General features: G+C 44.4%; 1 protein-coding gene and 1 pseudogene across 2 annotated transcripts in view; both read left to right on the top strand.

Moving 5' to 3' along the window:
• RAB7A (RAB7A, member RAS oncogene family) overlaps positions 1-24205 on the top strand; it is a 72550-nt gene extending 48345 nt beyond the window's left edge. For both annotated transcript variants that reach the window (XM_059390438.1, XM_059390439.1), the window contains 5 exons: positions 6041-6101; positions 7819-7945; positions 18317-18535; positions 20068-20196; positions 23981-24205. In XM_059390438.1, coding sequence (XP_059246421.1) covers positions 6049-6101; positions 7819-7945; positions 18317-18535; positions 20068-20196; positions 23981-24076 — 624 coding nt within the window. In that variant the 5' untranslated portion in view covers positions 6041-6048 and the 3' untranslated portion in view covers positions 24077-24205. The remainder of the gene's footprint in view (positions 1-6040; positions 6102-7818; positions 7946-18316; positions 18536-20067; positions 20197-23980) is intronic.
• LOC132009908 (ATP synthase subunit s, mitochondrial-like) lies at positions 9628-13558 on the top strand (annotated as a pseudogene).
• Positions 24206-24813: the final 608 nt, after the last annotated feature.

The following is a 24813-nucleotide window of genomic DNA, read 5'->3' as shown; positions in this document are numbered from 1 at the left end:
CTCTGTGGGTTAAGCCTCTACCTTCGGCTCAGGTCATGATCCCAGGGGCCTGGGATCGAGTCCCGCATAGGGCTCTCTGCTCAGCAGGGACCCTGCTTCTCCTCAACTCTCTCTCTGTCTCTCTGCCTATTTGTGATCTCTCTCTCTGTCAAATAAATAAATAAAATCTTTGAAAAAAAGAAAATAGAGCTTCCCTATGACCCTGCAATTGCACTACCGAGTATTTACCCCAAAGATACAGATGTAGTGAAAAGAAGGGCCATCTGTACCCCAATGTTTATAGCAGCAGTGGCCACGGTTGCCAGACTGTGGAAAGAACCAAGATGCCCTTCAATGGATAAGGAAGATGTGGTCCATATACACTATGGAGTTATGCCTCCATCAGAAAGGATGAATACCCAACTTTTGTAGCAACATGGACAGGACTGGAAGAGATTATGCTGAGTGAAATAAGTCAAGCTAAGAGAGTCAATTATCATATGATTTCACTTATTTGTGGAGCATAACAAATAGCATGGAGGACAAGGGGACGTGGAGAGGAGAAGGGAGTTGAAGGAAATTGGAAGGGGAGGTGAACCATGAGAGACTATGAACTCTGAAAAACAATCTGAGGGTTTTGAAGGGGTGGGGGAACCAGGTGGTGGGTATTAGAGAGGGCACGGATTGCATGGAGCACTGGGTGTGGTGCAAAAACAATGAATACTGTTACACTGAAAAGAAATAAAAAATAAATGATGGGGAAAAAAAAGATTTGAGAGCGTGTGTATGCCTGCAAGCTAGGGGAGGGCCAGAGGGAGAAGCTGGCCTCCCTGCTGAGCAGAGATCCGGATATGGGGGACACAGGGCCTCTATCTCAGGAAACGGATCTTGACCTGAGTGGAAGGTGGGCGTTTCATCAACTGAGCCACCCCATTCACCCCTTCTGGGTCTTCTTTAATGGTCAGGTATAGCTATAGCACGGAGTCTTGGAAGAATATGGGATGGAGAGGTTTCATGCTGGTTATAGTTTAGAATGGTACTTTTGAATCTGCTCAGAAGCCTACAACTTCTGAAATCTGTATCCCCATGATGCTTCCTTCTCAATGCTATATGTAGACTATGTATGCAATAAATCACATTATATTAGGTAAAAATAGGCAAAGACCAGCAGACAACTGAGAGGTTTCTGGTTGAAATGCTTGACCTCTGCTGATCTAAGAGATGCAGATGGAACCAGCTGACCTGACCCTCTTTTCTATCTATATGATTAACAATGATTTGTGCTAATGATAGCTGAGGTATGGCGAAATGGAAATTCTAGTTCACTGATGGCGTGGGTGTTAATAAAGCTGTTCTGGAAAATAATTCTGTCAGTAAATTTCAAGGGCCTTTAAAATAGTCTTACTGTTTTGCTGAGTGATAACACATTTGTGTGATCAGATTGTATACATAATTTAAAATAATTGCATGCTTAATAATAGTGGGATTATCCATATGCTGCAGTATCATGTAACCTTAATGCCAGGAGCATGGGAGCATATTTAATATAGAAAGACAGGATGTAACAGTATAATCTCAACTATTTGAAGGAAAATTAGACCTAAACCCTGGTGCTAGTAGGATTGTTTCTAAGAGTTGAAATTGTGGATGCCTTTTTGTCTTTGGCTCATTCTTTTGTGTACCTTTCTGAATTTTCTATAATTCAGTACTTTAATTGGGGGTGGGGGAGAGAGAGAGAGTAGCAGAAGAGTCAGTTGTTTAATTAGGATCTAGCTGATCCACCTAGAGAGGTACGTAACTTGGCAACACCACGCAAATAAAATTGTTAATGGGTTCTTGAGCACTAGTCCGTTTAACTGCCGCAGCCTTGCATCTCTAATGTCAGTGCCGTCACTGTATCAGACACATACGTAAATCAGAGCAGCAGTTCCAGACCCCAAGTCAGGAGTTCCAAATCTGGTGTGTGCGCCTCAATTGCCAGAGGGAACTTTTCAGAATCCCTCACCTTAAGGACTGATCCCCCAGCCCTGATGAACCAGAATCCTCTTGGCGGTGAGAGCTGATACTACAGAGTGGCATGGCGGTTGAGTATTGGGGGCCTGGGCTTACACATTCAACAATTCCAGCTCTGCCACCCAATTGCTGTGTCATCTTGGACATGATACAACACCTGGTTCACCTTCATTTCCTGTGTTTTACACTGTTGTGGTGGTGGCTTTGCACATGCTTTGCTTTCAACTCCTTGATACTGCAACTCCCTAGTCTCACCTCCACAGGAGCATAGTCACCTTGAGTTTGTGATCACCACACAAAGCTGCACTGGCCACACTTTGCAGTGGCCTGCTGACCGCCAACTTCTACTCCCTCCCTGCTCCTCCACTTTTTCCCATACCAATTCTTTGTTCTCGCTGTCCTCCCCTGACCTCTCTGTGGGACCCTTTCTGACCTCATTGGCCCTGCCCAGCCCAGACCCTTGGATATTATTTTCCCGACGTTTTTACCTACATGGGGGTTTCTTTGTTGTGTCTACCTTTATGGCCAGTTGGTTTCTCTGCTTCAGAGATAAGAGAGTGATAGCTCCAGGCTAACAGGAAAATTCTAGCTTTTGATTTATTATTCGAGAAAAAATTATACTTGAGGGGAAAGAATGGATTCGGCCTATGAAGTAGTTAGTATTGCTTGTTCTTCCAAGGAAATCTCTCCAAAACACACTGATGAGACTTGGTTTGAAAGCAGAAGGAAGGAAATGTGTTCTGAATACACCTTATTCTGAAAATTAGAAGATATATGTAAATGGATTAATGGGTATTATCAGAAATGTTCATTTCCAAGGAACACAGTGGCTAGGGACCTTGCACAGCTCTTATTTCCTCTTTGCCTGTTTCAGTTTCTCCTGTAAAAGGAGTGGTCTCTGTGTTAGAAACTGTTTTCCAGTTACAAGTTTCTAGTTTGTAGGAACTTTTTTTTTTTTTAAGTAAACTCTGCACCCAGCCTAGGGCTAGAACTCACAACCCTGAAATCGAGTCACATGCTGTACCACCTGTGCCAGCCAGGTGTCCCCTAAGTTTGTAGGATTTCAAGAAGTAATTTCAGAAATTGATGAAGGTGATTATGGAAATCAGTAGCGAAGAAACTGTGAGTGGAGATTTTAAAGCCGTTGCAGCTTGGGCAGCTTCTTGTAGCAAAAGTTGTGCTCAGGTTTGGTTTGGTTTTTTCTTTACTTTTTTCTAGAAACCAGTGACCCATTCTTGATCCTGGAGAACAGTTAAGTGCAGGAACCTAGCTCTAAACTTTGCCAATATAAAGCTGTTAACATCCTGGTGATGAAACCACGTGTTGGGTTTCTTCAGATCCACTGTTGAGTGCAGGCCCTAAGTGAAAATGAAATCCTCATTCATGTATCTTTCATGATGAATAAGGACTAATTTTGTAATGATAAAACTTATTTGAAAAATCAGCAGCTTAACATTTTTCTCCGAAGTGGAAATAGCCTTTTCAGTTTCAGGGTAATGTGTTCCTCCAAAGGTCACAATAAGGTAGCATAAAGAAAATAACTAATTAATTAATTAATTAAAGCTATTTTAATTCTCCCATCCAGGAAAAACCTGCTAATAATTGTATTCCTTTCAACTTCATTTTTATATTTAAATATTTACTCCTTAGGGCATTTTGTTTTGGAGGATGAAGTGTAAGGATCTTAATTCTCAGGATTTTTCTGGCTGCCTTCATTTTGTGAATTTTTTTTCATCCTTTTGCTACTGAATTTTATAATGCATTTTTGTCCAAATTATTCATTTCTGGGTTTCTGTTTAGTCCTGTTCCAGCCCCATACTTTAATACTGTATTTTTATAACATACTTTCCAAGACTGTTAAGACAAGTCCTCTCTCCTCTTGTCATTATTCTTTTAGAGGAGAGGAATGGGAGGGATTCCTGTGAATTTATTTTGATGAATAAAATTATTCATCAAGTAAGAATTATTTCAAGTTCCAAAAAAACCCTTGGGATTGTTTCAGTAGGGGAGAATTTACATTTCTGCATTAAGTCTTCCTATTGGAGATAGCTCTTCATTTATTCAGATTTTCTTTGTTTCAGTAAGATTGTCATTTTCTTATTTAAGTTTTGTACAGTTATTAACCACTGCAACAGTGGTTGTAGTATAAATTTGGAAAATCCTTCAAGAAAGTGAATTATGGGGCGCCTGGGTGGCTCAGTGGGTTAAAGCCTCTGCCTTCGGCTCAGGTCATGCTCCCAGGGTCCTGGGATCGAGCCCGCATCGGGTTCTCTGCTCAGTGGAGAGCCTGCTTCTGCCTCTCTCTCTCTCTCTGCCTGCCTCTCAGCCTGCTTGTGATCTCTGTCAAATAAATAAATAAAATCTTTAAAAAAAAAAAAAAGAAAGAAAGAAAGTGAATTAGTGGAAGTCATGAAAATGTTTATACTTTTGATTCAGTAACCCCATTCCTAAACAATATCTGTAAGTTAAGTTTAACAAAACCTGTTTGCCTGTGTGAAAATTTGACCTTTGGTCAACTTTGTTTCTGGGGAACTCAATAAAGGCAGACTGCCAACTTCTCTTGCTGGGCGCTATGGCTTACATGGTAAAATGTCTCCCGGTTGGTGATTGCATCTGGGCAGGGAGAGGCTGTGAGCGCTCAATGCAGCCCCATGCTTGGGCTTTGCAGAGCACATTGGCTTTTGGGCTGTGTGTGTTCCTCACCAGGGACCAGTACAGCTATTAAAAGAGCTGATTGGATCCTCTCAACAGTGAAGGTTTAAGTCAGGGCTTGAACAAACACACTCTCCCTATACCTGAGCCATCTGCTGTGTGGACTGTTGAAAGAACAGCCAACAAGCTGTATTCCTGTCCCATTCCTTCTCAGTAGGTGCATGCCGGGTATGGCCTGTATAAGTGATAGTCTTGTGAATTTGACTGTGAGATTGTGCCCCCCACTCGCACCCCCACCCCATGGCTGTTGCTGGGTCCTAAGGAAATGATCCCTGAACTGAAGTTCAAAGATGTTCTTTACAGCATTACTTGCCCCAGATTTTTGGTATATTAAGTAAAAGGCAGGAATGACTGTTCAAACACTTAATTCACTCAAAGGAGTATTAGATGTTAAGACTATTACAGAAGCAAATACTACCAACAAGATAAAGTCACAGTCATGTAGCCAGCCTCTCAGCCTTCTAAAAGCTAGGTGGTTAAAAAACAAACTAAGAGACACCTGAGTGACTCCATTAAGCATCTGCTTTGGCTCAGGTCATGATCCCAGGGTCTTGGGATCGATTCCCACCCACATCAGCCTTTTTGCCCAGCAGGGAGCCTGCTGCTCCCCGAGTGTGAGCTCGGTTGTGTGCGCGCATACCTGCATGCGCACACGCGTGCGCTCGCTCTCTTTCTCTTTCTCTTTTACACACACACACACACCCCACATCCCCCCCACACACACCCTCTTTTAAAAATAAAAATTAGAAGCACCTGGGTGGCTCAGAGGGTTCAGCCTCTGCCTTCAGCTCAGGGCACGATCTCAGAATCCTGGGATCGAGGTCCCGCGTCGGGCTCTCTGCTCAGTGGGGAGCCTACTTCTCCCTCTCTCCCTGCCTGCCTTTCTGCCTACTTGTGATCTCTCTGTCAAATAAATAAAATCTTTTAACATAAATAATAAATAAAAATGAAACTAAGTAGCTTTTCTAAGACCTAGTTTTGACTGCCTTGTTCTCCCAAACTGTAGAAGAATAACAACAGGCTTTACAGAACCCACTTCCTTACCTACCTTTTTTATTTGTAAACAGTTATTTTCTCAACATCCAAGAGGAGAATATGTTCTTTTAGACTGCTCTGAGAGGCAGGATGAGCCTGTCTCACTATTCTAACCAGCTTGGGGCCAGAGTTCTAATGACTGATCCTGCTCTCCATCCAGTCCCCCCGCATGGCAGGGAAATAGCCAACGGAAAGGTTCAGGGCTCAGTGGTTCGTGGTTGTTTTGATGCCTACACTGGGGGGTGTGGTTTGCCTCCGTATTTCTGTCACTCTCAGAGTGCTTTCTCCTTTCTCCTTTCAGTTTGAAGGATGACCTCTAGGAAGAAAGTGTTGCTGAAGGTTATCATCCTGGGAGATTCTGGGTAAGTGTTTCTCACTGTTTGAACTAATGTGTTGGCTAGGATTAAATGTGACCTCCTTGAAGCTGGTACCCTATGTGCTGACATTTGGCGGTTTCTTCTCTAATAGCAGGGCAGTAGGGCCCTAGGTCTCCTGCTGTTTCAGGCACAGCAGCAATTTGAATGATCTCTTGTTCTGTAACCCTTTCTTCCCTGTTCTTTGGCATGATTTAGGGGAAAGGGTAGCTGTTTAAATTCAAGAATAGTCTCATGGAATTCCCTTTTTCCCCGATTTTTTCCCGAGCTGGTTAGACAAGGGAGTTCTGTTTATGTACATTTGTTGCCACTGACCTCATGCCTACCAGTCGTGGGTTTGGGATGTGCCGTGCAGTATCCTCCCACTGCTGTGCCAGATTTGGGCCTATATTCCAAAGAACCTGGGTCTGGAGAACTGGATTCTGATCCTAGATCTGCCACTAAGTCAGCTCTTCTGTAGCTGTTATGGTTCTGTGGAAGACTTTTCAGACTCAGCATCTGAAGTGACCTTTGAAACCTTAGACCAACTAGAAGCTGTGTATTTTTTTTTAATAGTAATAATAAATGCAGGTGTGCCGCCTTATCCCAAAGCTCCCTGCCCTTTAAAAAGGCAAATGGTTTTTCTACCCTGGCGGTTTTTTTAATTGCCTGAGGAGCCTTTTAGAAGTTAGCATTTTTCCAGACCAGCGGGTTGGGCCTAGTTAGCAGTACTTAAATACACACATCTCTCTGTCTCTGTCCCTCCCTTACTCCTGACGACTCTGGTGTGCTGTCAGGATTGAAAGGTACTGTTTTAGCCCCAAACTTGCCTGGAAAGAATCACCAGGCCTTTATTTGATTACAGATCTCCTGGCTTTTCCCCCTGAAAATTCAGATCCAGATGGCCTGGGTTGGAGAACACTGCCCTAAGCCATAAATGTACTTCCCCGTCCTCTGCATATGAAAATGAATGTTCGTTAGTGGGAGAGGAAGCCTAAGCAGGGTCGGGCCTGGTTAGTACTTGGATGGGAGTGGGAGAGGAAGGTGTTCCCGTTGACTCTGAAGGCTTTTGTATTGTCTTCAGCCTGCCCTAACTAATCTCATCACCAAAAGACCCCCCCACCACCACCACCACATGTCATCTCTTCCTGAGTTTTCTTACTGAAGAACACCTCTGGAGGAGTTTACTCTGAGGAAATTCTCATTTGGTGTGGAATATTGATTCTTTCTCCACTTTAGATTTTAAACTTCGAAGCAGCAGGTGGCTAACTGGTGTGTATGTCTCCTTGCAGCCGGTGACTTCCTCCTGTGCTATTACTTTTTTGGACTGAGTAGCAACCCCTAAAAGGAGAGACACCCAAGACAGCAGAGATATTTTTGGAATGGTGGAGTGATCTTACTGCTATAGCTCCTTTTAGAAGGAGAGTATTTGCTGACATCTTTCTGGAAGGAGAAAAGTAATACTAGGTTCTACTGAGTTGCTTGTACCAAAACTTACAAGCAGCTTTTCAACATCTGGCCCACATCTGTACCCCATGTTTTCATCCCAGGAGAAAATACAGTCTCAAATGAGTAACGCTGGGCAGTTGGCTGGGGCAGCTCTCTATTGTGATCACAGTTCTTGTTCTCTTTAAGATAGGCCCGTGTCTGCAGAGCTTCAAGTATCAGAATCTGTTTTCTGTCCCTTCCTAGTTGACCTATATTTGTGGTTTTCCTCCAATTTCAGAGTTGGTAAGACATCACTCATGAACCAGTATGTGAACAAGAAGTTCAGTAATCAGTACAAAGCTACAATAGGAGCAGACTTTCTGACAAAGGAGGTGATGGTGGATGACAGACTAGTTACAATGCAGGTAAGCACATGTCTTTGCCGCTTTGCCAGCCAAGCCTTTTTCATTTGGTCTGAAACTTTTGTTCATGCCTAGACATTTTCCCTTCCTTTTCTTCATTTCCCATTACCATATTCATGGATAATTGGCCGCAAGTAGGATTGCCAGGTAAAATACAGGACTTCAAGTATGACCCAGATGTTGCATGAGACATACTAGAAAGTTTTCATTGTTTATTCCAAAGTTCAAATTTAATTAGAGTTCCTTTTTGTTGTTTGTTTTTTTGTGTGTTTTGCTGAATTTGCCAGCCTACAGGCTCTGTCTTGCTATGTCTCCAAAATGTCTAACTCATTCCTTTCTTAATATCCCTGCATAGTACTTTAGAAACTAGGAGAGACCCAAAGACCCAAAACATCTTTGGGTCTCTCCTAGTTTCTTGCAGTAGCTGTTCATGTAGTTTCCCTATTTTTCTGGCTTCTCTTGTCTTACCTACAGCCACCAAAGTTGTGTTTCTGTTAAGCCAGCTAGCTTTTTTGTGTATCACCATAATCATTTAAGGTTTTTCCCTGCAACAATTAGGCTAAAATACACATTTCTTCATGTGACCTTTTGAAAGACTTTTCATTCTGGCTACAACTGTACTTCACTTTTTTGTCTTTTGTCAGTCCTTCTAAACCATGTGCTGCTTCTTACAAACCTGTCCTTGAACCTGTCCGCTTCCATCCCAGCTCTTTCGTCCCATCTTTGTCTTCATCCCCAAGTCTCCAGCTTTTGTCCCTGGTTGTCTTCTGAAACTCTAATCTCCACAGCACTTGTTTCTTCCCGTGTTAAATGAGTTCCCTGGTAGACTAGACCTCTAGAGACAGAGTCTCAGTGATTTTTATTCCACTGTAGGCCTAGCAAACACCAGGCTTGCCCCAAAATGTTTGAATGATCCAGGTGTTATAGGTAGACGTTTTTACAGACATGAATCTAAAGCTGTGACATGCTCCCAGAGGATAAGGACTCTGGACGTTCCTTGACTCACACATCCAGGATGGGGCTGATACAGATTTCATTTCTCACCTCCCCCATGCATACACACCGAGATATTCAAAATATGACTACAGTTTTACCAAGCCAAGCTTGAGAGAGAAAGAAATTTCCAGGTTACAGGAAAGAAGAGGGAACCGAAAGCTAGTGCTAAGCTTGGGGGCTTCTGCCATGATGCTTGTCAAGTTTATAACCAGACTAGAGTTTAATTACTCGCCAGGGGCAGGAGATGTGACTACAAAAGGTTGGGGAGCTAGAACTCCCACTAGCACACTCCCTTGGGGAGACACATACACATTCTCTCTTCGTCTTTATCTCTCTCTCTCTCTCTCACTCTCTCACTCTCACTCTGTCTCATTCACTCTCACACTCACCCAGGACTGTGGAAAGTTGTGAAAACGGGATCAAATACCCTCAACCCAAAGAAGTGGCAAAGCTCCTGTATGAAGTATGCTTGAGGCTTTGCCTCTTTGCTTTCTTGTTGGAGACTCTCAGTTCCACTGTGCTCATGTCTAGATTCTGAGCTTATACTCTACATTCGACAGAAATGTTAAAGACTTTGACATAAACCCATAAATGCCTGCCATTCTTGACAAAAGCAGAGATAAGACCATTCTATAGGAAGAGTTGCCACCTCCGGAGAGAAGATGAGGTCATAGCCACATGAGGAAATAATGTACCACAAAAAATGTTCACAATGACTAGAGATTTTTTTTAAAAAGGAATCGAAACCATAATGAAAAAGGATACTATTGTAAAAATGAGGATATAGAGAACTTAGAACTTGAAGAAGTGAAAACGTGGTCATTGCAATAAACCAAATGAACAGTTAACCTGCATATTAAACACAACTGAAGAAAACAGTAAGCTGTGAAAACTGAGCAGATTACCGGAAGACTCAAAATTGCAGAACACCAAAAGCAAAATTTTAAGAGCAACTAGAGAGAAGAAAAATTACTTAAAAAGGAACATTAGAGGAGTTCTTGAGGACATCAGGAGGGAGAAGGACATGGAATGCCTTCAGGATACTGGCATAAAGTACTACCTGCAGATTTAACATGCGCACCAGCCAGACTGAACAGCTGTGGAGCCAGGCTGTGGCTTTGACAGCAGTGTGGGCTGATTCCGAAGTCAGAGCCCAGTTCCTCCTGGGTGCAGGGCCCCACATGCCCTACTGAGCTGGAACCCTGCAGCGCCGCACTGCTGGAGTGAACACCATCTGGAGAACCACAGTCACTAGACTCTGGAAACAATAGAGGAGAAAACATGTTTCTGAAAGGTTGAAACAAAAGGCTGACCCTCGTACTATTGCAGCCAGCTTGACAGACTTAGAAGGAAATGAAAACCATGATCTCTGGATAGAGGCATCATCTTCCTGGATCTTGAGGAATCCTCATATTTTTTACAAGCTTTTACCAGTGTGCAATAAGATAATCCAAATAAGAAAACAAGGCAAGGGGCGCCTGGGTGGCTCATTCGTTAAGCATCTGCCTTGGGCTCAGGTCAAGATCTGCAGGTCCTGGGATCAAGCCCCGCATCGGGCTCCCTCCTCAGCGGGAAGCCTGCTTCTCCTCTCGTTCCCTCTGCTTATGTTCCCTCTCTCACTGTATCTGTCTCTGTCAAATAAAATCTTTAAAAAAAAAAGAAAGAAAGAAAGAAAGAAAACAAGGCAAGATCCAATGGAAAGCTCCCTTATCATTCAGAGTGGTTTTTGTATTTAAAGGAATAAGGCAGTCTTATGTTGTCTGTGAAGAGAGGAAACTAAACAGGTGGTGTAGGTTAGTAGAATTTCTAAAAATGAAATACAATAATCCAAAAAAGGGTGGAAATCCAAGAATGTTTTTAGCAGCAGAGAGGACACCCCAGAAGAGGGCTGAAAGGAAGAATGGTAGGAAAGAGAGGTACAAACAGGATTCAATAGATAGGTCAGACTTCCTTTTAATCTCAAAATAAAGGGAATGAATCAGAGATGGTATTTGCTGAGAATTTTCCAGAATAGATACGGCACCAGTCCTCAGATTCAGGAAGCCCAAATTCCAAGATGGGTAAATAACTCGACATACCGTAATGAAATTGCAGTAACAAAAGACAAACTCGAAAGCATCCAGAGGAAGATGATGACCTTAAAAAGGAACGGGAATGAGGCTGACAATTGACTCTCAGCCTAACAGAGGAAATCAACAGGCGGTGGAATATATTCTGAAAGAAACCTTCAACACAGTGTTCTGTCCCTGCTAAAAATATCCTCAAAGGAGATCGTACTTCCTTAGGTTCTATGGCGAAAATTCTAAATGGTGTATTTCAGGCAGAAGGAAAGTATTCCATTTAGAAAGGTCTGAGATAAGATAAACTGAGATAAACTTTATTTGCATGCAAATACTTATTGTTAGAATTACGACCCTAATAGAGTATGTAACTTCCAAACTGTCACACAAAACCAGGATTAGACCTATGTAATTTAATGTGTTGGGGAAGCATAGTGGTTGCTGTGGGGTTTTTTGTTTTTGTTTTTGTTTTCAGTTCCTTATATTGTTCAGGAAGAAGCTAGGAATCAGTATTAAACATTAGATGGTATCAAGTATGCAAGAAAAATGTAAAGGTAACTTACTATGAAGCCATGGTAGTTTAAACAGTGTGATATTGTCAGAGACATGCAGATCAAGGGACCAGAGGGCACATAGACAGGGCACACCTAGCTGGACACTGAGTAAAGAGTCATCTTCCAAAAGAGTAGGGAAAAGGGGGAGTTACACAGTAAACGGAGTGGGCCAGTGGTTTTCGGTTTTGGATGGGGAGTAACCAGAGGGTTTAAGACCTGAATGGAACAAGTACAGAATGAAACTTCAGAAATGAAAATAATTTTTTTACCTTAAATGTTTAAAATAGAGAAAGCACAAATCATAAAAGATAAAAGATCGATAGTAGACCCCATTAAATTAAACATTTGAATAACAAGATTCCCAGATAAAACCACAGACCAGAAAAAATGTTGATAATGCGTAGTAGTATCCAGTCAACAATCAGCCCTGTGGAAAACTGGACAAAAGACATCACCAGGCAGCTGTCAGAAGAAACTATTAATGTCCAGGAGTTTGATTTCCGGGAATTACAAATTTAAAAAGGTGACGAGGCAGGGTGGCACTGCTGTAGACACAGGGAATACTCCCTGCCTCCCTCCCCAGTGCTATCAAAAATGCTCTTTGGAAAAATATCCCAGCAGTTGGGTGGCTTAAAGAAATTCCCTGTGGTCCTGTGACTCCAGATACTTCTGGGGTTGGATGAATAAAGTGGATGTCTGCCCTGACGGGCGGCATCTGAGTGACTGTGCTGTAGGGCTGTGGTGTGCCACCAGGGGCAGGAGAGCTGGTAGAAGGACTTCAGCAACCTCATCAGGCCCTCTGGACAGACAGAATTCAGGCAGGTGGTGCCACTGCTCTGAGATCATGAATGTTGGATTTGATCACATGGCGGGATAACAGCATGCTGGAAAAACAAAGTTGTGCGTGTCATTATATTGAGCCTGATTGTTCAGAGAGACTTCATAAACTTGAAAATTTACATAAAAGCTTGTTGGAAATGGAAATAATTTCATGTGGGTGTTTCACAGACAGGCAGTGTTGCTCTGCACCACTTAAGAAACTTCAAGTGTTTGCTGTTAAGTGATCTTCCTGAAATAAGAGAAAAATAAAACCTTGTCCAGGCCTTTGAGATAGCACCAACTTCTCTAGAACTAAAATTAGACTTGAAGTAAAATAGTAATATTCGGTAAGTATCTTATTTCATATGGAAGCAGCCCAACTGTCTGTCTGCAGGTGAATGGATAAAGAAGATGTGGTACTCATCATAAAAAAAAATGAGATCTTGCTGTTTGTATTGACATGGGTGGACCTAGAGAATATCATCCCCAGTGAAATAGGTCAGACAGAGACAAATACTATATGATTTCTCTCATATTTGGAATCTAAAAAAAAAAAAAGAACAGACAACAACACACAAACAGACTCATCAGTACAGAGAACAAACTGGTGGTGGCCAGAGGGGTAGGGATGGGAAATGGGAGAAATAGGTGAAAGGGATTAAACTTCTGCTCATAAAATAAGTAAATTATGGATATAGGGGAAAAGTATTCTATTTCAATATAAAGTATCATTTAAAATTACTGATCATAAATAGTAACATATATTTATCATCAGTAGAACTAAAAGGTGGTCATACCACAACATTTTAAAAGCAAAAGTCCCTCATGTAGAAAGTAAATATTCAGGGGCGCCTGGGTGGCTCAGTTGGTTAAAGCCTCTGCCTTCGGCTCAGGTCATGATCCCTGGGATCTGGGATCGAGCCCCGCATCAGTCTCTCTGCTTAGCAGGGAACCTGCTTCCCATCTCTCTCTCTGCCTGCCTCTCCCCCTACTTGTGATCTCTGTCAAATAAATAAATAAAACCTTAAAAAAAAATAAATATTCAGACATGACATACTAAAGTTACTGAGTTGAAAGTGAGAATTTATGTACATTTTAAGAAAAATGCAAACCCAGGTAGCCTTTAAATTCTAATATATTCCTCATTTTTTACAAATATCTGTTGATGTAGAGTTATTTAAACTCATTTAAATGTACAACACAGGTTTTTATTTTTTTTAAAGATTTTATTTGGGGGGTGCCTGGGTGGCTCAGTCGTTAAGCGTCGGCCTTCGGCTCAGGTCATGATCCCATGGTCCTGGGATCGAGCCCCACATCGGGCTCCCTGCTCTAATGGGAAGCCTGCTTCTCCCTCTCCCATTCCCCCTGCTTGTGTTCCCTCTCTTGCTGTGTCTTTTTCTTTCAAATAAATAAAATCTTTTTTTTTCTTTTTTTTTTATTACATTTTTAAATTTTTTTATAAACATATAATGTATTTTTATCCCCAGGGGTACAGCTCTGTGAATCGCCAGGTTTACACACTTCACAGCACATACCCTCCCCAATGTCCATAACCTTCCCTCCCTTCCCCTCCCCCCAGTAACCCTCAGTTTGTTTTGCGAGATTAAGAGTCACTTACGGTTCGTCTAATAAAATATTTTTTAAGAAAGATTTTATTTATTTGAAAGAGCTTGCACAGGTCAGGGTGGGGGTGGGGTGGCGGAAAGGAGCAAAGGGAGGAGGAGAAGCAGACGTCCCGCTGCACAGGGAACCTGACTCGGTGCTCAGTCCCAGGACCCCAGAGTCATGACCTGAGCTGAAGACAGACACTTAACCAACTGAGCCACCCAGGTGCCCCACATTTTAAAGTTAATAAAGCATATTGCTATAAATGTACAGACATGGAGGGGGGAAAAAAAGGCTGACAAAAATCAAGCTTTGACTGGAGTATAGGGAGTAGAATATTCTCAAGCTGATGGTGGGAGTATATCCGGGCAGTAGAGACTACCATTTTGTTCTCCCTTGTTGAGTGTGTGCGATGCTCTGTCTAGGAAGAGAGCCCAGGGAATCTGAGCTCTGGCCATAGGAAGAGAACTCATTGCTGCTGAGATGCCCAGGGAATAGATTGTGTGTATTAAGACAGTGGGATATTATATGGCCCTTCACTTTGGGAAAAAAGGCAAGCTGCAAAAAGATGTACAGGATCCTTACTATTATGTAGGCATTTAACTCCTCAGGAGCCATTTATATGTCTGGGAGGGAAAGGGAATTCTGTGAGGAAGGGTTAACTCTGTTTCTGTTAAAAAAAAGAAAATGGGCACCTGGGTGGCTCAGTGGGTTAAAGCCTCTGCCTTCGGCTCAGGTTATGATCCCAGGGATCTGGGATCAAGCCCCACATCTGGCTGTCTGCTCAGCAGGGAGCCTGCTTCCCCCTCTCTCTCTGCCTGCTTCTCTGCTTACTTGTGATCTTTGCCTGTCAAATAAATAAAATCTTAAAAAAAAAAAAAAGAAGAAAGAAAATCAAACTGATATTATGGTGGCAGTGTTAGTATTTGTCACATTAGAGTATGGGTAAATAGATACATGGGTATGCTTTGTAGAAAATAAAATACTTTTTTTTTTTTTAAATGACATCTAGGGAGAGGGGGAACACAAGCAAAGGGGAGGGGGAGAGGGAGAAACAGGATTCCCACTGAGCAGGGAGCCTGATCTGGGGCTCGATCCCAGGACCCTGGTATTTTGACCTGAGCTAAAAGCAGACACTTAACAACTGAGCCACCCAGGCATCCCAGAAAATAAGATATTTCTATTAAAGTTCATATTAAAATTTTTAAAAGATTACGGTCATAGGACTGTACTTTTCTAGGTGTGAAGATAAATTAATTTTTGAAAGTTGCTAAGAGGCCACCTGGGTGGCTCAGTCAGTTGAGCATCTGCCTTCGGCTTATGATCTCAGGGTCCCGCTTTGGGCTCCCTGCTCGGTGGGAAGCTTGCTTCTCCCTCTACCTCTAACTCCCCCCACCCCCACCTCACTGCTTCTGCACATGTTTTCTCTCTCTCTCTCATATAAATAAATAGAATCTTTTAAAAAAAAAAAAAAAGTTAAGAATAACCACAGTTTTTCAACTTGACTTCTTAGTGCCTTACTCTGTCTTCTCTGTGTATGAGCGTTCCAGGTACCCATTTGGGTCTCTCAAGAGTCCTAGAGTTCTTACGTAATTCTCCTTTTGGGATTCTGTCCTAAACAATCAGAAATACAGAACAGGCTCTGTAAGTTAACATTCATTACTGAGGTCCTTATAGTTGTGGAAATTTGGCAGCAATATGTTTTTAAAGAACAAGAATAAAATTGCTCACTGAGTTTTTGGGCAGCAGTAGAGGTGTGAGCTACTATCAGCACTGTGGTGTTTCACGTGGGCAGAGAGGCGGATGGGGCAGAGCGCAGTGATGCGTGGTGTAAGGATTTCAGCTACATAAAACCCCGCAGTGTGGATACCTAGAATGACACATGAGCTAATGAAGATGATCTCTGTGTGGGAGGGTGCCGAGTGTTTCAGGGGGTTTCTGGCTTTGGCTTTACTTACCCAGATGTTTACATAATAACAGTGTTACTCCTCTCATGAGGGGGGGGATTTTTTTTTTTTAATTTGTCAAGGTCTAGATTTAAGTTCTGGTTTTTTCCTTTCTCTTTGTAGAAGTGGTTGTCTGTTTCTAGTTTTCTTATTGTAGGACCAGGCTCTCGAGGAACTCTTGAGTTCCCCGCTCCATTGATCAGCCTCCCTGTTAATGACGAAGGGTTCCTTTTTTTTTAACTCGGAGACATATATTCACTGTAGGATGTTGGGAAAGCAGAAAAGCTCAAAGGCAGACACCACCAGCAGTCCCTGTATTGGTTATCCACTGGCAACAGAGATCGAGTTTTGTCTACACATAAATGCTTTGTTGTGTTGGAAGTTGCATGAAGTTCCCCATCGCGATGAGAGGCAGGTAGAATAATTGCCTTTGAGTTTGTTCGTATGGATCTTCACGCTTACATGGAAGTCGTTCTCACTTCCCTCTGGTTCTCTTTGAGTGGCTGCTGCCTTTACCAGTGGCCTGAGCACTCCTGTGCCCCACACGGACGGACATTCATGACAGCCTCCTACCTCTACTCCACAGTCAGGCTGACCTCCTGTGGCTGTCACGGCAAGCCCTAGTTTAGAAAGGTTCTTCCCAGAGTGAAGTGCATGTAGATAGTGTATATAGTGGTTGGGGTTTCCTGGGAACGGAGTGGACTGCCAGGGTCAGTCTCTCTGCTCTCAGAGTTGTGGCCAAGAGTCCTGGCAGCCACATTTTCATGTACTGCTTATGGAGGGTCATGCACATTGGGAGAAAAGGCTGAGGCAGGCTTCTCAGAACTGTCCTCCTCTTAAGAGTAACGCTTGGGCTCTTGACTATTTGACAAAAAGCTGAAATGTGTACTTTTGCTCAGCCCTAACATTGGTAACCACAGTAGTCCCCTTCCAGGCTGTTCTTGGCCAGTCTGTGGGCCAGAGTTTAGCGTGTGTAGTCATAATTGCTTTGTTAGGGGTTCTGAGTGCTGTTTCCAGACCTCCCATCAATATTTAAGTTCTGGCTCTGCCCCTGCTTGTGGCAGTGTCATTTGAGCCAGTCAACTGTCTGGATTGGTTTTTAGGACACATTAGGTTTTAGGACTCCTTTCAGAGACTATTTTGGGAGGTGTTAGGGGATTTAGTAGAAGATCATGAGCTTTGATTACATTGGTAGTTTTAAAGAAAGGCAAATTGCATATTACTGCCCTGTCCTATGTTATTTCTCTTGTGCATGTTTACTTATTCTAAGCAGGCATCATAACCTCGTCCTCTGTGGTGCTCTTCCTACTTGAACTGGGAGCGCAGTTTGTGTATGGCCTAGTGACACTGGGTAGGTTCCCCACGTGTTCTGGATCACCTGGAGGGACGCACCACTGCTTCACAGGAGAGCTCAACCATCCTGCAGAATTTGGTTCTGGGAATGAAACTATAGTGGCCCAGTCCACACTCCAATTTTGGTTTAAACCTGGGCCTTTTGGGGTAGTCGGCTGGTGATTTAGATATAAAGTTGACATTTACTTGGGTTATAAAGGATGGTCTAAGTTCTTATGTTATTCTGAAGCTCAGTGGGTTCCCTGCAAACAGTGAATAAACCAGTTAAAGACCCATGTCAGCTGTAAGTAATGGTTTGCTGCTTCTGAACCAAGCACTTTTCTTAAACCTGGTGACTTGCTGGGTGGTGTGGAAACTATTCCTCAGAACACTTATCATCTCTCAGGCTGACCAGGGTGGCCTTGTTAGGGATCTAGGGCAGTAAGGAAATCCATCCTTGCTCTTGAACTTAGCATGGCAATGAACGACAGGAAGTTCTTTGAGCTGGTCAGTAGTACCCGGTTGTTCTTTCGATTAAAAGCTGGCTTTCGCCTCTGATCTAAAGTATGTTTTTGTTGTCTTTCCCCTCAACTTTCTTTGTCAAGTGTTTTTGTTTGCTTTATTATTATTGAGTCATGTTATAAATAAAAGTGATTTTTAGCTAAACTTTATATACAGTAAAAATATGTAGATTTAAATGTACAGTTCATATGTAATCACCTCCCTATGTATCCATCACCTGCAGAAAGTTCCCAGAGTACCTAGATCTTAAGTTTACATTGTGAATTTTACATAAATGTCTCCTAATTGGACCACCGCCCAGATCAAGATAAAAACGTTCTCTAGCAGGGTTCAGACTTGGGTGCCGGCGCCCCACAGAACATGCGCTCACATGCGCCCTCTGTCTGGGCGGGGTGGGGTACCCAGTGCTGCACTCTGCTTGCCGAGTGCTGCGGTCTGCGGTCACTTGTCTCTCAGTGGCTCCATGATGCAGCACGTTTCCTCTGGTGTCCCCCACTCCTAGTGCTGGGCCCCCCAAGGAATAATGTTCTGTCTTTGCAGATCTGGGACACAGCAGGCCAGGAGCGGTTCCAGTCCCTTGGTGTGGCCTTCTACAGAGGCGCAGACTGCTGCGTTCTGGTGTTTGACGTTACTGCCCCCAACACATTCAAAACTCTCGATAGCTGGAGAGATGAGTTTCTCATCCAGGCCAGTCCCCGGGATCCTGAGAATTTCCCCTTCGTTGTGTTGGGAAACAAGATCGACCTCGAAAACAGACAAGTAAGTGCTGAAGATAATGGGAATCTTCTGTGTGGAGGCTTATGAATCTGCCCTCATTTAGGTTGTGGTTCCTGGACCGTCTTTTGAAAGTGGCAGCTAAGTTTTCGATGACAGGTACTGTTTTAGCTTTGATTGGTAAAAAGCCATGCTGCCTAAGCACCAGTCCCCAGTATATCTGTGTGTGTGTGTGTGGCCCCAGAGTGGGGTAGAGGGGAGGGATAACTAGCTAGTTACCTGCCCAGCCCTTGGGCCTTGCTTCCTAATCTGCTCAAGGCCTACCATTTTGCTTTCCCCTGTGGCAAAACAGGGACAGTGAATGTTTGCGGTGGTATTCCTTTTGAAATTATGCCAACAGAGTACCAAGTGCATTTTGTGGAGTTGCCTGTGCTGGCCATTGTTTCGGTTGCCATGAAATAATTTGACTTCAGGCTGGTTGCAGTGTGCGTTTTGGCCTTTTGGATTTAAAGGCAGAGTTCCATTTAAAGCCTGGCTCATGCACTTTTTAGTTGGGAATATTTCTTGGAGTCTGAATCTTATGTAACAAGAACACTCTGGGATCAGATGACAGTGTACCCAAAAGCCCTGGCACCTAGAGGAGCTTGGGGAATGGTGGCTTTCTGGTTGGCCTGTTGCTGTTTTCTCCTCCTGTGAAAGGCACTGGCTTCTAAGGTGACTTGTGGTTTGGTGGGCTCTGTGCGAAGCCCAGGTGGCTCCAGAAAAGTACATGTGGGAACGTGAACTGGTCTTCCGGTCAGCTAGCTTTTGAGGACCAGGACCTACGAGACTCGGTTTAAGTGCCCATGCTGTCTCAGGCCAGCTGTGACTTCGGACCATTGTCTCTGCCCTGTGAGCCTCCGTTCTCCTTCTGCACTCCAAAGGAGGGAATTAGATTTTGTCCTCGAGTGCTCCTGCACTTCAGGGGCCTGCCTGGATCCCCGTGTGTGTAGAAGATTGCACTTTGGGCTTTGAGTAAAATTGCTCTGGTTTACTTTGAAATAGCATTTCTCTTGGGATTGGGAGCATGGACTCTTATTTATAGCTCGGTTTATTTCTGGCCATTGATCTCTTTTTCTCCCTTTCCTAGGTGACAGTCCTCTCATTCCTGAAAGTGGGCTGGGGTGGGGAAGGAATTCGGGTAGGAGAGGCAAGGGTGTCAGTGAGAGCTGCGAATTCTGTGGCACAGGTGATGGAACCCTAGCGTAATGACAAGGGACTGCAAACCTTAAGACCAAGCTGCCAGGCATTTCCTGGGCTGGGACCTCTGAGGTCCCAAGAGGAACAGTTCTGTACTTCCTAGGCCAGCTAGCTCCTTTCATCATCTACCTAGAAGTGCAGCTAAGGGTCAGAAACTAGGGATTATAGAATGGGCTTAGGTGTGAGGCCTAGCTGTGCTACACAAAGCCTGCAGTGTGACCTTGGACGGGTCTGCCGCCCCCTTCCTCAGACCCCTGCCACCCTCATCCAGTCTACTCCTTTCACCTGTGCTAGCGGCTTCTGTCAGGAGCACACGTACACCCTGTTTCCTCTTCCAGGTGGCCACAAAGCGGGCACAGGCCTGGTGCTACAGCAAAAACAACATTCCCTACTTCGAGACCAGTGCCAAGGAGGCCATCAATGTGGAGCAGGCGTTCCAGACAATTGCACGGAATGCACTTAAACAGGTGGGTCTCTCGCAGCTGTCTGGCTCCCTCTGGTGACTGACCATCGGCCTAGCCCCTGCCTGGCTTTCTTGTCCTTAATCTTTCTTAGCTCTTTCTTCTGTGTAGCCAGAAAAACCCATGTGTTTATCTAGGAAGGTCATGAGGCATTTCGCTAACGCTTCCAGAAAATTCCACTTGCTTGTAAATAACCTCTACAGTGCAAGGGCAGCGAAGATGCACTGAGGCCACCCTTATTTGGGGACGTCCTTATTCCCCTTGCATGCTATCCGATGAGACCTCTAGGAGCCCTCGGTCAGATGGCTCCCTCTACTGAAGGAGGGGACAGACCCATCATTAGATCCAGTTCGGTTTTTGTTTTGTTTTCCTCATCTCTGAGCTTGCATACCCTACTCTGTCAGATGATACTTGCCGCAGGATGGTTGTGAGGATGGAATAAGACAGGCTCATTCCTGGCGTTCTCCTGAGTGGTTGTGTTTGATCACCAGAAGTTCTAGGAATTGTATTCCTTGAGTGAGGTTTTCTTTCTCATTTATGTTGTTTACTCACCTGTTTTTGTTGGCATGAGGGAGTGGAATGCTCTGTTGATTCAGCAGCTCTTCGGGGCCAGTGAGTTAAGACAGATCAAGAGGTACCGTCCATGCTCTGTGATGTCAGACTCGGGAGCGGGTGAGTGTCAGAGGTGAGGCACACGCCAGAAGATGTGGAGAGCATCTTGACGAGGCACATGGTGGCTATAAAGGGCAAGGCGGTTCTGCGAGCTCCAGGAAACTGGGTTTATAAAAAGCACTGATTATCAGCAGGCCAGGGCATCTGGACCTCCGGGCAGGGAACTAACTTGGTTGTTCCAAGGGCTGGACTGAGTGTTCTGTGATGAAAGGAATTGATGCACCCAAAACGCTCGGAGCCCCTGCTGAGCGCCCCTCATGCTAACAGGATGTAGGCCTGAGGTGTTTGCCACCTGCTCTCCCCCTTCCTTTAACCCACCCTCACACCTAGGTGTGAATATTGCTGTCCCAGTAGCCTTATTAGAATGCTTTTTTGTTCCTACACACTAGTCTCTCAGGAGTAAGATCGTTAGATTGAAAGGTATATGTGCTTTCAAAAGATGGTGCCACATTGCTTTCCTCGAGGACGGTAGTACTTCAGTCCTTTCTCTTCCCTGCTCAGCAGCAAGTGGCCAGCGCCATCTGGAACTCTGCTGCCTCGCTGCCTGTCAATGGGCCCCTGCTGCACGCCGTCAGCACCTGGCACTGGCCCGGGCGCCCATCGCTCCCGTGAGCGGGAATTACCTTGACCAGTATTGCAAGTGACTTTTCCAACTCTGTTGTCTCCCTGGGGCATAGAAAAAAGTAATTTTTGTTAGGTATGTCATTTTAAATGTCTGGATTTCCCGCGTCTGGATTATTGTCCAATTCAATTGAACTTATTTTGCTTATGGCAGGATATTAGGGACTCACGTTTTTCTTTTAGCAGAGTAGTCAGTTGTTTCAAATATTAGTAGCAGATTGTTAGATAAACCACTTTCCCCCGTAGATTGAAGCATTACCTTTGTGCACTAAATGCTTGTGTATATTGGGATCTTTTTCTGGTCTGCCCAGTTTGTTCGGCAGCGTGCATGTTCCTTGCCTGGACTGTTGTGATTTGACTGCCATTACAGTGTAGTATCCCCTCTGCTAGGCAAGTCTCCCTCCATGACAGGTGACTAGTGACTGACAAACATTTTGGGTTTTTTTTTTTTCTTGGCTGTTTTGGTGCATTTTCTATTTAGACAGAATTTTATTGCAGTTCCACCTTCTTTCCTCACCCTTCCCAAATACAAAATCTTACTGCGATTCTGTTTGTGATTCTGCATTAGAGCTGTCTTACTAGTGTGCTTTGGGTTCCGTTACAAAGTATTGCAGACTGGGTAGCAGAACGGCAGGCTTTATGTTCCCTCAGTTCTGGAGGCCAGAAGCTTAAAATCAAGGTGCCAGCAAATTCAGTTTCTGCTAAGGGCTCTCTCACCGGTTTTTGCAGACTGCCGTCTTTCTCTTGTGTCCTCTGGTGTGTGGCTTTTCCTCTGTGCTGACAGCGAGCGAGAGCAAGCCCGAGCAAGTGGGGAAACACATGCACTCCCCGTGTCTCTTCTTAGAAGGACACACTCACCTGTCACGGCAGGACCCCAACCTTAATGACCTCATTGCACCTTCATTACTTTCTTCATCGTGAGACTGGCACCCTGGGGATTAGGGTTTCAACGTAGAAATTTTGGAGAGACACGAACATTCAGTCCATAGCAGCTATTATTTTAGGTCTTGTGTGCTGTCCTTTGATAAAACTGTCATTTTTCACATCCTTTGCCTTTCATATTAAATAGTCTCCTAGGTGCTGGTGGGAATGTGAAATGATGCACCCACTTTAGAAAGTAGTCTGACAGTTCCTCAAAAAGTTAAACGTGTCATCCTGTGACCCAGCAGTTCCGCTCTTCGGTGCATACCCAGGAGAAACAAAAACTGTCCACACAAAGTCTCGTACATGAGTATTTGTAATAGCATTACTCATAATAGCCAAAAGGCAGAAACAAACAAGTGTCCATCAAATGAAATATCCAAGATAGGCCAGTCTATTAAGACAGAAGATGTCTGTGGTTGCCAAGGCTTGAGAGAGTGTGACTGCCAATAGGGGCAGGGTTTCCATGGAGTGAAGAAAATCTGTGGAATCAGTGGTGATAGTTGCTCAACTTTGTGAATACACTAAAAACCACTGAATTGTACGCTCCGTGGTCTGTCTCAGTAGACCTTCTTCCCATGTGTATTCCTTGGAGGTTTTTACTTTTATAGAACAATTCCTGTCACTTAGGTTCTCAGTGTTTAAGTGACAAATTGTTTCCTTACACCAGGAAGTGGACAGCTGCTGTGCACTGGACCCATGTTATTTCAGCAAAAAGTCCCACTAAACTGACCACGGTCCATCCCCTGTGACCTCTCACCACGGTTGCTGATACAATTCATCCATAGCTGGTTTCTGAGTATGCGGCATTTAGAGGCAAAACCCTCCTAAGCCTTTGGAAGAAAAGGAAAATGGAGGGCTGCCTGGGTGGCTCAGTCATTAAGCGTCTGCCTTCAGCTCAGGTCATGATCTCAGGGTCCTGGGATCGAGCCCCACAGCGGGCTCCCTGCTCAGCAGGAAGCCTGCTTCTCCCACTCCCCCTACTTGTGTTCCCTCTTGCTCGCTATCTATCTCTCTCTGTCAAATAAATAAAGAAGAAAAAGAAAGTGGACCGTTAGTCCAGAAAAATGAATGGCAAACGGGACTAGAGGAATGTTTTGGGACTGAAAGGGCAGGTAGCACTCATGCTCCAGCCCACACTTGCCCTGTGGAAGTGCTGAGAGCTGCCAAAATCCAGCCCGTGTCGAAGTCTGACTTCGGAGTGTTGGCGGTGGTACACTACGGAGCGCTCAGAAAGCATCTGTGAGCTGGCTATGGTCCCCAAGCCACCAGATTTCCATCGTGACAGTGGAGAGCGTGAGTCAGCTGTGTCCTGACTGCTCAGCGCCGATCGCTGCTCTTCCCGCTCGGTTTCTGTCTTCACATTGTCGCAGGGTTGTCATAAAACCTGTCTTGCCCTTGCTCGGCCCTTGAGAGTTGAGCACCTTCTGCCAGAGCCCTCCCTTCAGCGCTATGTCTGTGCCCCAGTCCCCTGCCCACCGAGAGTCGTGGGAGAGCACCACTGAGGCTGCCGCAGAGCTCGGAGCTTCCCCATACCCTCAGTAACAGACCTCTCTCCCGCTCTCTCTCTGTGCAGGAAACAGAGGTGGAGCTGTACAATGAATTCCCCGAGCCCATCAAACTGGACAAGAACGACCGGGCTAAGGCCTCGGCGGAGAGCTGCAGTTGCTGAAGGGGCAGTGAGAGCAGAGCGCAGAGTCCTTCACAAAGAAAGAACACACTTAGGCCTTCCAACACAAGCCCCCTCTCCTCTTCCAAACAAAACATAAAGTCATCTCTCGAATCCAGCTGCCAAAAGAAACCCCATCAAACACACCCTTACACACACACACACACACACACACACAGCCCTGACACAAGCAGACAGACTCCAGCCCAGGCCTGTGATGACTCCATCGGGGTCTGCCCACCCACCACATCAGCCCTCGTATGGCAGCGGGACAGGCAAGCCGTAGAAATCGTTCTGGTGTGGAGTCGGCATCGGAAGCTTATTCTTTTCGTCCACTGGGGAGAGAGAACTGTTTACAGTTAATCTGTGTCTAATTAGTTATCTGATTTTTTTAACGGTCTTGTGGTCTTTTTACCCCCCAACCCCAACCCCCCCCTCCTGTGAAGGCTACCACTTGGGAAGGCTGGTGCCCCATGCTTCATTACAGGCTCACACCCAGTCTGATCAGACTGAGTTTTGTATGTATCTGTTAATGCTTGTTACTTTTAACTAATCAGATCTTTTTACAGTATCCATTTATTATGTAATGCTTCTTAGAAAAGAATCTTATAGTACATGTTAATATATGCAACCAATTAAAAATGTATAAATTAGTGTAAGAAATTCTTGGATTATGTGTTTAAGTCCTGTAATGCAGGCGTGTAGGATGGAGGGTTGAACCCTGTCTGGATTGCAGAGTG

This window comes from Mustela nigripes, chromosome 2, assembly GCF_022355385.1.
Source record: "Mustela nigripes isolate SB6536 chromosome 2, MUSNIG.SB6536, whole genome shotgun sequence".
NCBI classification, from domain to species: domain Eukaryota; kingdom Metazoa; phylum Chordata; class Mammalia; order Carnivora; family Mustelidae; genus Mustela; species Mustela nigripes.
Note: the sequence above shows the minus strand (reverse complement) of the source record. Positions and strands in the feature narration are given on the sequence as shown.